At 39.6% G+C, this 14,888-nt stretch overlaps 1 protein-coding gene and 1 long non-coding RNA gene across 2 annotated transcripts; one reads left to right on the top strand and one right to left on the bottom strand.

Moving 5' to 3' along the window:
• The first annotated feature begins 929 nt into the window (after positions 1-929).
• thap1 (THAP domain containing, apoptosis associated protein 1) lies at positions 930-4,571 on the top strand. The gene is made up of 3 exons (XM_088280572.1): positions 930-1,155; positions 1,810-2,002; positions 2,983-4,571. The coding sequence occupies exons 1-3, from the start codon at positions 1,085-1,087 to the stop codon at positions 3,376-3,378; spliced, it is 660 nt and encodes a 219-aa protein (XP_088136698.1). The 5' UTR covers positions 930-1,084; the 3' UTR covers positions 3,379-4,571.
• Positions 4,572-5,709: 1,138 nt separating this feature from the next.
• On the bottom strand, positions 5,710-14,230 carry LOC148319570 (uncharacterized). Its single transcript, XR_015839705.1, has 3 exons — positions 14,142-14,230; positions 7,688-7,771; positions 5,710-5,780 (listed from the first exon to the last, which is right to left on the bottom strand). It is a non-coding gene; the product is annotated as an uncharacterized LOC148319570 (long non-coding RNA).
• Between the last annotated feature and the right edge of the window lie 658 nt (positions 14,231-14,888).

Genomic DNA, 14,888 nt, shown 5'->3' with positions numbered 1-14,888 from the left:
CACATATAAAATACTGAATCACAACATTTTACAATTAGTACAATCAAAGCAAATTAAAAACAATCTTGTCTTACTGGGAAGCCTGCCTGAGCAAATGTTTAAAAAAAAAAGAAAACGACAGTGGGGCAAAAGTACGATTATGTTCGCCAGTAGTCTGCTCAGAAATACTCTTTCTTGCTCCAGTCACGAAGCTGCGCTTTCTCGCTCCCTCTCTCCTGCTGTCCATGCAAGGCACCCAGTAATGAGAGAGGGCATGTCGAATGGGAATGGAAAGGTTCAGCAGAGGGGACACATTGCCCGGTTCTTTTATCTTGAATGCTCACTATGCTAGTAATAATTACCAGAAGACTGCATACTCTCAGTTGAACAATTTAATGTATGTCAGCAAAATTGATACACAGCATGGAGCCTTTTTTTTCCAAATTGCCGAAGGTCTAATCCGTCCAATATGGTCCCTATTCTTTATTCTCCCTTGGCTGCCCACCACAAGAAGGTAAACTCATGTGACTATGTGCGACTCGATGGGCTCAACTGATTCCAACCAGATATGTGCCAAGGGTGTCATCAAGAAGAATATGCTAAACCAGGAGGAAAGTTCAAGTCACCAATCTAATCATATGCGCAAAAGAGGCCTAATCTAACCCCCCCCCCAAATTTCAGAATTAAAATGTCAATATTTTAAGCTATAAAAACATTTTAAACTAAGTTAAGGTAACATTATGATTAACGCTATACGTCATTTATAGGGAACTTGGCGTCATTTCAGCAGATTGTGAGAATACTTTCAAAGAGTTTGAAACTATCGCGAAGCTTTCGACTAGCGAACGTAAATAAACGCGCCTCGTAGTCCAAATGCGGAAATGGTGCGTGCATCGAGTCCATTCATTGGATGGCAGACAATCCAAGTAGAAGCCAATAGACTCCTAAAAACATTTCCACGTGACGAAAACGTAACCTCGCTCTGTCCGCCATCATTGTTAGTGGCACAGAAGCTCGTGGAGAAAAAAAGCTGCCCCAGTAGCGCGTTTTTGTGAATCGTGGACACGCAGTCCGAGTGTCACTGAGAGTTGCCGAGACAGCAACTATGGTTCAGACTTGCTCGGCTTACGGCTGTAAAAACCGCTATCACAAAGATAAAGACATCTCCTTTCACAAGTGAGTTCACTTTAACTGTGTGCTGATAATTAGCACTAGCTATTCGGACATGATCGAAAATCCTTATAAACGAAATAATGGACAAACTGACGGGCGGCATTTCCTCACGTTATTACTCTTATTTGAACGTCATGGACATGTTTCTCCCACTTGACGGTAAACAAATATATGTCGTTCCCGTAACTTCTCGTGTGTTGTTGTTCGACTTCATACATCTACCGAATCATTTGCAATTGAATGTAATACTGCAATTTCTAGCAACCAACAACTCCCGTCATTGTTTAGTAATAATTGGTTGGCAAAGATACAAAATTGATATAGATCAATACAGATGCATTATTTGTTGTGAATAATCTTCGGACCAACTGAGTGAAATCGGATAATTCCCCACAGCACACCATATGATCTCTTACTCTGTAGTGTCGTTTTTAGTAGTTGTTCGAAGTAAAGATTTACTTCGCCTCCCTGGTGCAAGCAATGTCACACAGAACATGTACATTTGCATGCAAGGGAGCCAACATAAATGAGCTGTGAAGTTCTGCCCAGGTTTAAATTGCATTAATACCTCTCTACAAAACTATATATAACATTTTGTAAAGAAGGCAGAATTGATTTGTATTTCATTAATGTGAGCAATTGTCATTGCTTGTTCAGGTTTCCCCTTGCACGTCCAGACATCTGTGGTAAATGGGTGGCAGCAATGAGGAGGAACAATTTCAAGCCAACCAAGTACAGTAATATTTGTTCTCAGCACTTCACTAAAGACTGCTTCAAGAGAGAGTGCAACAATCGCGTGCTGAAGGAGAATGCTGTGCCTTCGCTTTTTGACTTTGACCCTGATATCAAGGTAAAGCAGTTCAGAACAATTCCAAGTGTACTTTTCTCTGTCTAGCTCGCTCTTTCTCTTATGTACATACATACAGGTGCAGTAGATTCGGGCGTCGAACAGGAAAAAAATAGTGCATTCAAAAAGTGAAACTCATTTGCTGCTTTTGCAGTTGCCCCAAGCTGCTTTTTCAATGGCCACGAACAGCCACACACCACCCCACCCCACTCTGCTTGGCTTGGCACCACACCACACGGCCACTGTTGTATTTCCAGGCGCGGGGTGGGATGGGTTTGGCACCAACTGAACTGTGCAAGCCTCCACTGCTCACGCAGTGCACACTTGCAACGTGTGGTTCTGCCGTTATATTTGGCGAGTCTCTGCCACGATTCAGTGATTCAAAATATGAATTGCTGTAGCATGATGTGCCAACGTTGCAAAGTAAAGCCCATCAAATGCACATAAGCTTCACAGACGAAAAATCGAATTCCGGGATAAAGCCAGCACAACACTGCTTACTGCCCTCCACCGCCGTAAAGACAAAAATAAATTGTAAACTAGGGATGTCCCGATTCCGATCATATGATCGGAAACCGAGCCCAATCATGTCATTTTCAGCTCATCAGAATTGAGGGGAAAAGATTTTTTAACAACTACAAAGCAACAAGATGATGGAGATGTGCACGCCAGTACTCACCTATGTTTTGCTTTCGTTAATAATGTTTCTCACATCCCTTTTTTTTTTCTTTAAGTTTGACAAACCTACTCTCATATTGCCCAAAAAATATGTTTTATACTACGTAACATCGCTAAAAAGCCAATACGGTGGAAGTAAACAGACCCAGTGGGAACGTTCGAGTACTTGTCTTGGGACGCTAATAGGAAACTAGCATCATTTAGCAATGGTAATGTCTGCAGTATGAAAATATTTTAATGTGAAGCGAGTGGAATAATGACCGCATCAGCCTACGATTATTTGATTGTGATTTTTTTTTTGACAGTCAGAATGTCTGGAGGATCCCTTCCCCACCGAGATCCACTTCCCCCTCTCCTTTCCTCTGACCTCTGACGTCATGGAGGAGGTGGAGTCTGAGCCTGTAAGGAGTCCACCTGACATCGTCAGTGACACCGTGATGGTCTCCTGCGACCATAATTACACAGCGGAAGACTCTGCGCGGCAGAAGAAGCGCATTCAGCAGTTGGAGGACCAGCTGGAGCTACTGAGGAAAAAGCTGAAAACAACACAACAAAAGTGTCGCCGTCAGGAGAGGCAGCTCAAAAGTTTGAGGGTCTCTTGCAAGACTAGTAGGACGGCGCGCGATACACCGACAGCTTTCAGCGAGGGCTATGTCATTTTACCAAAACACATCTACCACACGCTCAAAGGCATCGAGTAACTGGATGAAACTGACCAGTTGACCAACATGTAGGGCTGATCTTGAACAGTTGGTAGAGCTTTTGAGCAAAGCAATAGGGCTCCATGCTGTCAGCTGAAAGAACATGGAACATAAATGGAGTGGGTCAGTGTCACAACATGATGGATTTCTTTCCCAAACATGTTCCTGAGTGACTGTCAATGTCAAAGGGTAATTTCTTGGCGACCAGCAGGTTTTGCACTTACAGAAAAGCTTGTCGGTTGATTAAAGTCAGGCGTGATCTGCCTATGTAAAATGTGTGAAGGTTGACAAATGACATTTATTGTCATTAATTATTGGGTTTTATGGTCTGTTTGAACACTGGATAGAGTCAGGCTTGCCTTACCCTTGGTTTTTTTGTGCTCATGTCATATTTGCCTCTCTCTCTCTTTCGCTCCCTCAGAGCTGGGCTATTTAACGCGTTCATTTCGCATTAATTCACTAGTTTATTAATGCCGAAAGTAATTTCGTTGTGCATTAATGCCGTTCGTGCTATCTCTTCTATTGTGAAAGTCTGTTGCTTCCGACTGTGGTGTTCACACGTACAGGTGTTCGGTGTCCCTTGGTCGAGGGGGCACGCACATTTGAGTGATGGCGAAACTGGTGGAAAGCTATGCGCATTTCGACAGTTTCATTTGTCACAGTTTTACAATTAAATCGTTTTCATTGACGTGATCATAGTGAATTTCAAGTCATCGAACGCGATAAAAAAAGGAAGAAGGTCGAGGACGTGGGTTGTTTCCAGGTGGATCAAATTTAAGCGGCAAGGTACAGGTGGTAGTTTCCTGTTAGAGAACACGTACGGTTTTATTGTTTTTTATTTCTTTTGGTACTGTCGATGGATCGTCCACAAAAGGAAAACAAAGTCACTCGCGTTCTGCGTTGGACTCGAGATGCGTTCAAAGACCACCCACACAGTTGGACATCTGAAGAACTCGTGCAGTCAACGGATCGAACAACTATAAACTACACACCGCTGAAAATGCAGGCTTTCTAACTCGGTGCGCTATTACTAATACTGATGTTTTCATCCAAAGAATCTGCACGTTTGTGTTTATGTTTGATTTGCATTTGTATGAACATTTTTTTGGGGGGGGTGATGCTTGCACTTGTCAGTACTGTATTACATTCAGCGAATTATTCACTACAAATTAAAACGTTAGTTATGCACATTAGCACTTGATGTCTAAAAATGTTTTGCAAAAAATAGTTATTGTTACCATAGTAGTGAATGTTTTTTTTTTTCAGGCATACAGAGAAGATGCATATTCTGGCTGCATTAATTAACCACAGGTGAAGCCTAACCCTAAGTGACTTACTGTGTATTCCTGAGATATTTTTTGGGAACTGTTGAAAAATTAAACAAGATGCCCCTTTTTCCTATGTAAACTTAGTAGGGGATACTGATTGTAGCAGGCACCTGCCAGAATTTGTAGCCCCCCCCAGAGCAATGAATATATATAAGAAGCCTCCAATTGCACAGTTTAGTGCCTGCTAATGTGATGAGCTTTTATCGCTAATATTACAGTGTGGATTTTGGTGCTACCGTTATTTACTTTGTTTTTGAGAATTATCTATTTCTATGAAAGAAAATGAGTCCAAGGACTAAATAAAAAATGTAACCACAAATAAAATGGTAAAAAAATAAGTGAGAATTTCTCACTTATTAGTAAGTGTCATTCTGGGCGGCAGGGTGGGGACTGTTTAGCACATCTGCCTCACGGTAGATGGTGCACTGTTAGATTCCGAGCTCTGGTATTCCTGTGTGGTTGTTACTGAATCCGGAATTATTTCATGCAGAAAGTCTCATCTGGCTGTTTAGCACCCTTTGTGTAATAAATCAGGTAAGGCCATGTTTACAGTAAATTCCCAGTGGCCACGCAACCATATTTCAGGTCACTGAGGGCAAAATAGGATTCTTGTTACTTGTAAAACAAAGCTGGGGGACACAACAGGAAAAGATTATGGTCTGTGATTTCCAACATTGCCTGGTGACATTTTTTAACATTTGCCAGGGGCTTTTGCATGTTTAGGTGCATGAGAAGGATTAGTGAATAAGTAGATGACAGAAAAACTATAATCATGCAATTATTGAGTAGCAGTATATGTTCTGTTGGTTGGCTACACCGATTCAGGGTGAAAGTTCTCAGGGAAGCTTCAATTATCTAAATGGGGGGGGGGGGGGGGGGGGCTGCAAAAACTTGCTCCAAAGCCGTTGTTCCGCCCTTATTTTGTTCAATTTCAGTCGAGAATGAACCCATTTAGCCTCATAGTCTTTCTCAACTCAGATAGACTCCAACTCACCTACGACCCTTAGGATTATTGAAATAGATGAAGTGATATTAATTCAATTGCTTCATCCACAACTTGTTCCTCTCCTTGATCTGAAAAAAAGAAAGAGATATTGAAAATCAGTGTCTAAATCAAACAATTTCCATCATATATGGAACTGCGCAGATGTTTTTTTTGGTGGGGGGGCTGTAAGTACTTTTTAATAATTAAAAAAAAAAGTTGCTTCAATTGCAATGTCACACTTGAACAGCAGGTGGCGATGCAGACTCGGAGAGGAAATTCTGTCTCGCCACCGATCTGTTACCAGCTGTTAACGTGCGAAACTAAATACAACTTTTTTAAGAAATGGAATGTTACGGAGTGTTGGAACAAATGTTGTATTTGCTAGGACCAAATTTCAGGGAACTGCCTCAAAAGCAACTAGATTGTTCTGGTTGTCTTAGAAGACGTTGGGTGTCTCATCCAATCCAGCGTTGGTAAAACCAAGCACACACTGAGCAGGAACATGCAAAACAGACAGACTAGCTCCTCAAACTAATACTCAGCTTTCTACATCCTACCCAAAGAGAAAAAAAACATTCTTTTGAGGTCAAAAACGTACATTTTCTGTCCGGAGAAGACAGATAGTGTGAAAGAGATGCCATTTACGTTAAGGTTGAGAAACAGTGAAGGAGTTTTATGACACCACTTCTCTATCATAATACTCTCCTTTCAGACCTTCCTGAGAGACTCAATAGTTTGGACTCAAAGAAATAACAACACAGCCACGTTTGACCTTTAATTGCCTCTCTCACCATTTTTACAGCTGATTAGATTATTGATGATGTAAATCAGTGTTTACCAACTTTCATTAAACCAATGCACATTGTCTTACTTTGGAAAAATATTTAGCACAAAAACAACTAAAACTGTCACAAATAGTACATACCAAGAAATAATGCTCTTGTCTCAATTTACTCACAAAATTCCACTCAGTGTGAAAACTGAGTTGAGTTGAGCACAATAAGGATGATGTAATTGCAGGAAGCCATATGACTTGTTCTGTTGTATGAATCGCGACAGGTGGACACTCAGGTTGATTGTACCGTCCGCTATTAATTGTTTTCTGGCATGGATAGAAGTATTATTTTACTATTTTTAGTACATAAGTAATCTTCTGGCTAAGTGACATTAGATCATTTCTGGCTGCACACCTAACCAGACATTAGTGAATGTGGTATAATGATTGAGAATAAATGATCCCAAAAAGTATTAAGAGGTTTTTCGAAATTTATTTGTACTTTATTTTTTAAACATGATTCAGTGTCTCAAGGACACTGATTCAGCGTGAGAGACAGTGTATACCCTCAACGGACCACCTGTCGTCAGTCACCATTTATTAAGAAGTCACAATCAGCCCACACATCCACAGTAAATATTCATTCATACTAGTGAGCTGGAGCCGATTCCAGCTGAATTTGAACGTGAGGCGGGTGCACCCAGGACATTTAGAAAAACAATTTAGGCAATTTGGCATGGGCCATGGCTGCTTCCGTTTCATGATTCTATACTTTTTGCGGCCGTTTGGTTAAAAACATTTTATGATGTTGCCTCTTTTTGTGTACATGTAATAATATTACATTTAATGCATTAAACAAACCTTCATACCTTATTAAATTTTATTTACTATGAATAATTTTATTTTGGAAACACAATAACAAGAGATTATATTTAACAGAGGAAGTTACTGGGCATTAGGCATTATTTCTCATTTTTTTAGTATTCTGTTGTAATGATATCCAGAGCCTCAAGTGAGAGGTTCCGCCCTGTTTTTTTTTTTTTTCTAGTTGAGCTGCAGTTTAGACGGCAGACTTCACCTCCTCTGTGACCTCCCCTCAGGTGAGCTGACCTTTCATGAGATGAATCTGATCCAGGTGAACTGGTCTAGTCAAAACACAATACGTTGATTCGCCCGGCCTCCCCTGACTCCACCACCCCGACGGTGTAGCATCAAGGTTACCGTGTCGTAACTGCAGGCTGACTGCTCGGATGAGACAACACCTGGTAGACGTGTTGCTCCCAGCCTCTCTGCTCTCGCTCGCTCCTGAAAACAATTGCGTCTTAATAGATTAAAAAAGTGAATTCATTATTGCATGGTAGAATGAAATACACCTAAAACCTATGCAAATGACATATTTCATTTCAATTAGTTTTTCTTTTGTAATTTCATTTAGGCTTAGACTTTTTTTCTATTATATGATGAAGAATATGTCATATTTCATATATATATATATATATATATATATATATATATATATATATATATATATATATATAGTAAAAAAATCATGAGTAATTGCGATTAACCACATTTTTCATGAATAATTGCGATTAACCACATTTTTCAACTATTATTCTTTGTGAAGCTCGTAAGAGATATTTACTTGAATAATATCTTGGAATTAGGGTCACTGATGGTGTAGTGGTACACTCGCCTGAGTTGTGTGCGGGCAGCGTGGGTTCAGTTTCCACTCAGTGATTGGTGTCTATGTCTGCCCTGTGACTGGTTGGCGACCAGTCAGCTGGGATAGGCTCCAGCACCCTCCCGCGACCCTGTACAGCAGGCATCACCAAATGGCGGACCACGGTCCGGATCCGGACCGACAAATGGTTCGGAGCGGACCCATGACCAATCTATGATGATTTTATTTCAGGGCGCATTCGCAAACGTTGACGCAGCAATTCTAGTTAATACGGAAAAGGCGTCACTGATTTGAGCCAATCAAATCTTTTGTTTACGATCCACTGCCAATTGCGCAGCAGACCGGAAGAGAGTGCATCTGACAGTATGCCTTGCTAAAAAGTTAGCAAGGTCGATGCGACGGAGAAATTTAGTTTTGTTCAGGTTGCAGCCGATTCAAAACCAGTGTGCATCATATGCTCCGAAACCGTCGCAACATTGCGAATCGCCACTACGAAACAAAGCACCACCCTTTTGTGCAAAGTTATCCGCTGAAGTTTGAGGTGAGCGCACGCAAAGACATCGAACTTCGAGTGCAGTATAAGAGATTTTTACATTTTCGTTTACAGCCCAGCGGCATGCAAACGAATGTTCACTAAAAGTATCATGGATTTTGAGGAAACATAAAAAAGGAAGTTGTGAAGGGGTGCTTAAATGCTGTTGCACAAACATTATTTAAAGGAAAACACAAAGCCCAGATGTGTGAAATAATCTACCAAATCCCAGTGGCCCTAACTCCGTTCCAACCCAAATTTAAGTCACTGGCAGGGCAGTCACAAACTCATTTTTCTCATTAAGAGAAGTTAAAAACATATTCAAAAGAAAAGGTGGTGTCAAAGCTCATTTTGAATTAGTTTTTCATGAGGACGGCCATTTTTATTGATTGTGTACTGAACATCTTGACCTGTTTTACTTGGATAATTAGGCTTTCCGTTTTTTTTAGGCTGATAACTCTTTGATTTAAGAAAAAAAGGCAAAAGATGTTAACTCAGTGCTTAGCACTTGATATATTTCTGCAGGAGATATTTTACTGTTTTTTTCTGGAAGTGGCAAACTTAAATTCCTGGAGCCACATTTTCTTGAATGTGAAATAAACGCCTTATATTTGTTTGACTGGCAAAGGTGTTTAATGGGAACATTGCTAAATATTTAGTGTATAAGTGTGCTCAGTTGAAAATGACTAAATATTGAAACTATATAAAAATGTGAACATAGGCTAGACATTTCGGGAAGTTGGACTTTGGTTCGGACCCTTTAATTGGAAGACATTTTAGTCGTGGACCTCTGTGACTTTTAATTGAATACCTCTGCTGTACAAGATAAGTGGTGTGGATAATGACATGACAATATCTTGTAATTAATGCAAAATCATCATATATGAACAATATTTAATTCAAAGACTGTTCTAATAGCTTTCGTTGATTCATGAATACAATCTAAATTGAGACATCTTCACAGGCATTTTCTCAAATATTTCTCAAAACTGCCCACAAGCACCACAGTTCAGCAGTGTCAGTTTGCAAAGCCCAGTGGTAACTTGAGAAGGGTGTTTTGTTCTGAGATGATGTGCTAAAGATGTAAAGCTAATATGGCCCAAATCATGTATGTATGCAAATTATTTTTTAAGTAAACCAAACTGAGTTAAGATATTTAAACGAGTTTGAAAAAAAATACATATATCGTTATTTTTTTGTGAAAGATGCCAAATGAATGGCAATCAGTGAGCCTCTCCACTCTATCCTATCCCTGTTCAGGGGCACACGTGAGCTGGATCCTTTACATCAGGTGACTTTGGGCAAGAGACGGGGTACACTATGAAATTGTTGCAAGTAAATCACAAACCATGTTTAGCACTTTTCATATTCACGAGTGGTGCAATTCAGTCTACCCAATATAATAATACATGTTTATTGCAATGAGGGAGGAAAACAGACATTTTCTGAAGAAAACACACTATGCATGTAAACTCCACATATAGGAGACCCTAAACTAAGATTCAAACCCGGAACCTTTCTGCAGATGTTCTAACTCCTAAACCATTGTTGTAAATTAATTTGCGCATTTATTCTCGTGATTGTGTCAGATTTTTGTTTAAGGCATGCTTTTCTGTCAAAAACTTTGAAAACGTGCTTAAAAGGTGATTTGTGAATTAAAAATTATTCTTATTAATATTATAATGATCATATTGTGTAAGAGTCCATAATTTTGCGACTCTAGGATACTGTGTGCGTTCACGCCTTATACATTAAATGAAGAAATGAATGTGCTTGTTCACTTGCAAGTCATATCAACCATTTATGCTGTGTAAATAATATCATAGCATCATTTTTTTTTTTTTGACAAGCCACTTAGCATCACTAAATAGTACATTTAAAGAGGAAAGCGATGTTCGCACATGACGCATAATATCCCTTCCTTGATCACATCTTTTCTTCTATTCATACTCTGCTGATGTAAATCGGATGCTGATGAATCTGTTCATCCTCTGACCCAGATAGAAACCACACAGCTTCACTTTACATTCTCTTCACTTTGGACTCCCAGTATTCAGCCTGGAGCACAGAGCCAAGGATTGCTAGTAAGTGGAGGTTAGCAAACAAATGACGTTGTATATAAATAAAAACGCAGCCATTATCTAAAATCTGCCTGGCAGCGTTTATCAGATCTATAACACTGTCTGATCTCTCTGCCAATAATCGGCTACTTCCACAGAAACGGCAGCAAAACGCCTGAAGGGGGCTGGGGTGGGGGGCGTAAAGAGAGTGGGGAAGAAAAGAAAGGGGGAGGAAGCGCATTTGTGCTTGAGATGTTGGTTCAAACCTCAGGCAGAAAAAAAAATGAGTTCAGAGGGCGAATGAAGCACAAAAGGTTCCTGCCGAGGTGCTGCTGAGCAAAGTTCGTGCGCGCGGTACACATGTACTAATTTGTCTATCCTCATCCAAAGGGACTTCATTGAGAAGCTTTCATTTTTTTCTGCATCATTTTCTTTGATGATTTCTGGTGTTTCAAACTCATATTCTTAAAACATTATACCTCATCCTAACAACTCAGCTCCTCATATGGAAATAAAGTATGTTATTGTTTTGAGAATGATAAATGTCTAACGATTTGTGAATTAAGTTCTTCCGATGCATCATTCATGTGCACTAAATAGCAATTCATGTGGAAACTGCTCATTTTCTCAACACAGTGTATTAACTGCAAGCAAAAATGTTGTGCCAATAGTAGTCAACCCAATGTACTGGCTGTTTTGTCACTGATTAAATTATCTATTTAAATGATCTAAGACCATTTTTCTGGGCTTCCTACAAATTATGATATGATGATGAACCAATCTTTTGGCGCTCCTACCAATCCCAGTTTCTTTCGGATAGAAAGCACAAATACGCATCTTTAGACTAAATTAAGTTTAAATATCGTCTACAGTGAAACCTCAGAAATGTTCCTAAGATTGTAAATATGCCAATTTGACTAAGAATTATGCTGAGGTTTTTCAAAACCTTGAATCTGCTTCATACATGATTGATATTCAAAATGTATTCATTAAACAGTTCACTTTGAAAAAACATAAATGTTACACACGCAAACCCCACCACCACGTTTAGGTGACGCCACATGTGAGTATGTGTTGTCATATTAAATGTTCTTGTTGTGATTTTTGATTTTTGTTTTGGGGTGGCGGACAAAAAAAAAATCAAACTCACAAAGATGTTTTAAGCGTACCCGTTAAGCAGAAATGTTGCTAATTAGTCTTCATTTCTGAATCCTCTCAGCTGGCTGATGCCCCCCAACTCTGAGAGGCACCTCCTAAAATCATCCGTGTTTTGTCTCAAGATCTGTCCAATTCCTTCTTTTGTTGCTTGTTGCCCTCTTTTGCTTGCAAATGAGGCATAGACATTTTTTCTCTCCAGAGGTGGATAGCCCATCAAAGCTTCAACAAATCTCCTGAAGCTCAAGATAAAAGGTCAACATCAGGCCGGAGGGTTTTGCGTACACAAGCTATAATTAATACCTCGTTGGTCACGCCTTCGGGTTGTATTTCCTCTGGCACGTAGTTTTGTAAAAATCTAGAGGAACAAAAATGGGGCTTAAAGTGAGCAGATTTTTCTCCACAGATCACTTTCCCCATTCCTAGTTTCAACAAATATGCCAATTGTTTTTTTTCTTGTAAAATTGCAAACTCCATTTGTAACGTATATGACTCCCCAAAACATAACATATTTGGCATTTTCTGACTGTTAATTCAAAAGAAGTATCACCCATACAAACTGAAATCAGTAAGTTATATGATTCACATGTGCAACAGTCCACATGACTTCAGGGCTCCTTCTACCCACGCAATTGTGCCACCATTAAATTGGCCATTTTCTTACCATTTTATTACTAAATCTTTTTGTTGCTGACAAACCTCCTGTGCAGTGCAGCACCTGAATTCTGCATTTCTAACTGGTCAAAGAAGTAATGACTTAGTCTCAACCGGTCTTCATCAAAAATCCAGAGTCGGCCCTGTCTGAGACTGAGACAAGATAGAGTAAAAATGCTTTCTAGTCCAAGATGAGACAGAGACCCTTAAAAAGCCTCAAGACCAATCAATGGTGTTGGGCGGAAGCCTGTCAAAGAGAGCAAGCCATTTTCAACATTTCAGACTGGTCAATAATTTGTATAAATAACACCCACATGGGTGGATTGACCACTATATATATATCTATATATTAGGGGTGGAAAAAAAAATCGATATTGCAATAAATTGTTGCTAACTCTGTCGCCTGGCGGCAAGTATCGATATTTTAAAACAACACACATAATGGATTTATCTCGTCGTCACTATCCGTATTTAATCTCTCCTGTCCTGTCTGTGGGGGCGCTAATGGCGCAAACGGTTCTAAACTTGCCAGGATCAGCAGCCGGTGAAGAGTGTGAAGAATTTACCATAGAAGAACTAATGCAAGAATGGCGGAAAACCCAGAAAAACAAACCAGAGACCCACAGGCGAGTTTCCACTCGAAAGTGTGGCGACGCTTCGGCTTTTTACGAGACCGGTGACGGGCGAACACTAGATAAAGACTATGCAATCTGCAAGAACTGCTTTGCAAAGGTAAAATATAACATCAACACTACGAATCTGCAAAGCCACCTCGTTCACTATCACGATGAACTACTCGCAGGTGATAAAAAAGGTGAACAAAGACAGCGGACAGTCACTACTGCTTTTAAAGCAAAGTTTCCCTTCGGTGTGCTCTTACGTCGGAGCATGTTGATCAGTTAGTGTTCCTCAAGTAGAATATGCCTTGATGTGTCCACTGTGTGGTTTAACGTAAAGCACTTTTTTGACAGTTGCTACTGACATTTAGGTTCAGAAAGCAGTGCAGTGTCTTGGTTTACATAAAACATGTTATTAATGTTTGTGCACTTTAATATGTTTAGCTGTACAGAGAACTGTTATTAATGTCCATGCACTTTAATTTGTCCAGCCGTAGCTACAGTGTTAAGACACGTATCGGCATTGAATAAATGCATGATTACAGATGTTTTAATTTTTATGGGCATTTTTTCTTTTTCAGTCACATATCTCGTGATATATCGTTGAAGAATTTTCTAACAATATATTGAATATCATAGACATTGTGTATTGCGATACGATCGTTATCGTGGGCCACATATTGTCACAGTATCGAATTGTGAGTTACCCGTATTGTCCCACCCCTAATATATATATATATATATATATATATATATATATATATTTATATATATATATATATATAAGTATATATATATATATATATATATAAAAGCATCTTATCTTCACAAGGGTTGGGGGCATGCTGGAGCCTATCATAACCGTTTTCGGAATACACCCTGAACTGGTTGCCAGCCAATTGCAGGGCACACATAAGCAAACAACCAGTCATACTCATACCAAGGGAAAATTTCGAGTATTCAATCAACCTACCATGCAGTCTTTGGGATGTGGGAGGAAACCTGACTCCCCAAAAAAAAAAAAAAACATGGGGAGAAGACGCAAATTCCACACAGGAGGGCCAGAGCCCGGAGTCCTTGGTTGTTGACGTTCAAGAGAAGTCTGAAACAGTAAATTAAGACTGAGCTCACTGGGCTCTCCAGCGTTCATGTTTGGAATTTGAGCAAAGCTTTGTCTTGAGAAATCTCTAAAACTCACTTTGAGTGAACAATAAACATTGGTTAATGTGGAGAAACCAGATGACTTTTGAGTTTTTCATGAGCTCTGTAAACAAATTTCTGACTGTTGACATCACCCTGACGCAAACAGGGTGGAGGCCATGTGACATCACTCCTCTGGGGTTAAAGAGCGTCACTGTGACACGCTGTAACCATAACAACGTGGTTTTTCGGCATTTACACAGCTGAGGTGTGTGTTGTTGGTTTGAGTCATGTCTGACACTTTAATTCCTTCCTTTCCTGTCCTGGAAGCTTGCAAGAAAGCAGGCAGTCTGACTTTGACATACGGCACTCACTGGTTCATTAATTAAATAACATGAATTGCTTAATAGTGCCCTAAAATATAAGATGGTGGAAATTATCTTCATTTAAGTATTTATCTATTATATTAATAGGTGTTAGTATTCAGTGAGCATTTTAATATACTTACAAAGTTTGTAATATGAATATTTGAATGGAATGGCACATCTTCACATTTTGAGTGAATTTGAATGGAAAATAT

The sequence above is a fragment of the Idiotropiscis lumnitzeri genome, chromosome 18 (genome assembly GCF_059441095.1).
Source record: "Idiotropiscis lumnitzeri isolate Australia: NSW breed Sydney's pygmy pipehorse chromosome 18, RoL_Ilum_1.0, whole genome shotgun sequence".
In the NCBI taxonomy this organism is placed as follows: Eukaryota; Metazoa; Chordata; class Actinopteri; order Syngnathiformes; family Syngnathidae; genus Idiotropiscis; species Idiotropiscis lumnitzeri.
The sequence above is the reverse complement of the archived record's forward strand: the minus strand, read 5'-3'. Positions and strand labels throughout refer to the sequence as shown.

What these genes read in the sequence shown, in the direction of transcription:
- thap1 (XM_088280572.1), top strand. Translation starts at nt 1,085, where the DNA reads ATGGTTCAGACTTGCTCGGCTTACGGCTGTAAAAACCGCTATCACAAA. An exon ending in AAAGACATCTCCTTTCACAA is followed by an intron (nt 1,156 to 1,809) that starts GTGAGTTCACTT and finishes TTGCTTGTTCAG; the next exon opens with GTTTCCCCTTGCACGTCCAG. An exon ending in ACTTTGACCCTGATATCAAG is followed by an intron (nt 2,003 to 2,982) that starts GTAAAGCAGTTC and finishes TTTTTTTGACAG; the next exon opens with TCAGAATGTCTGGAGGATCC.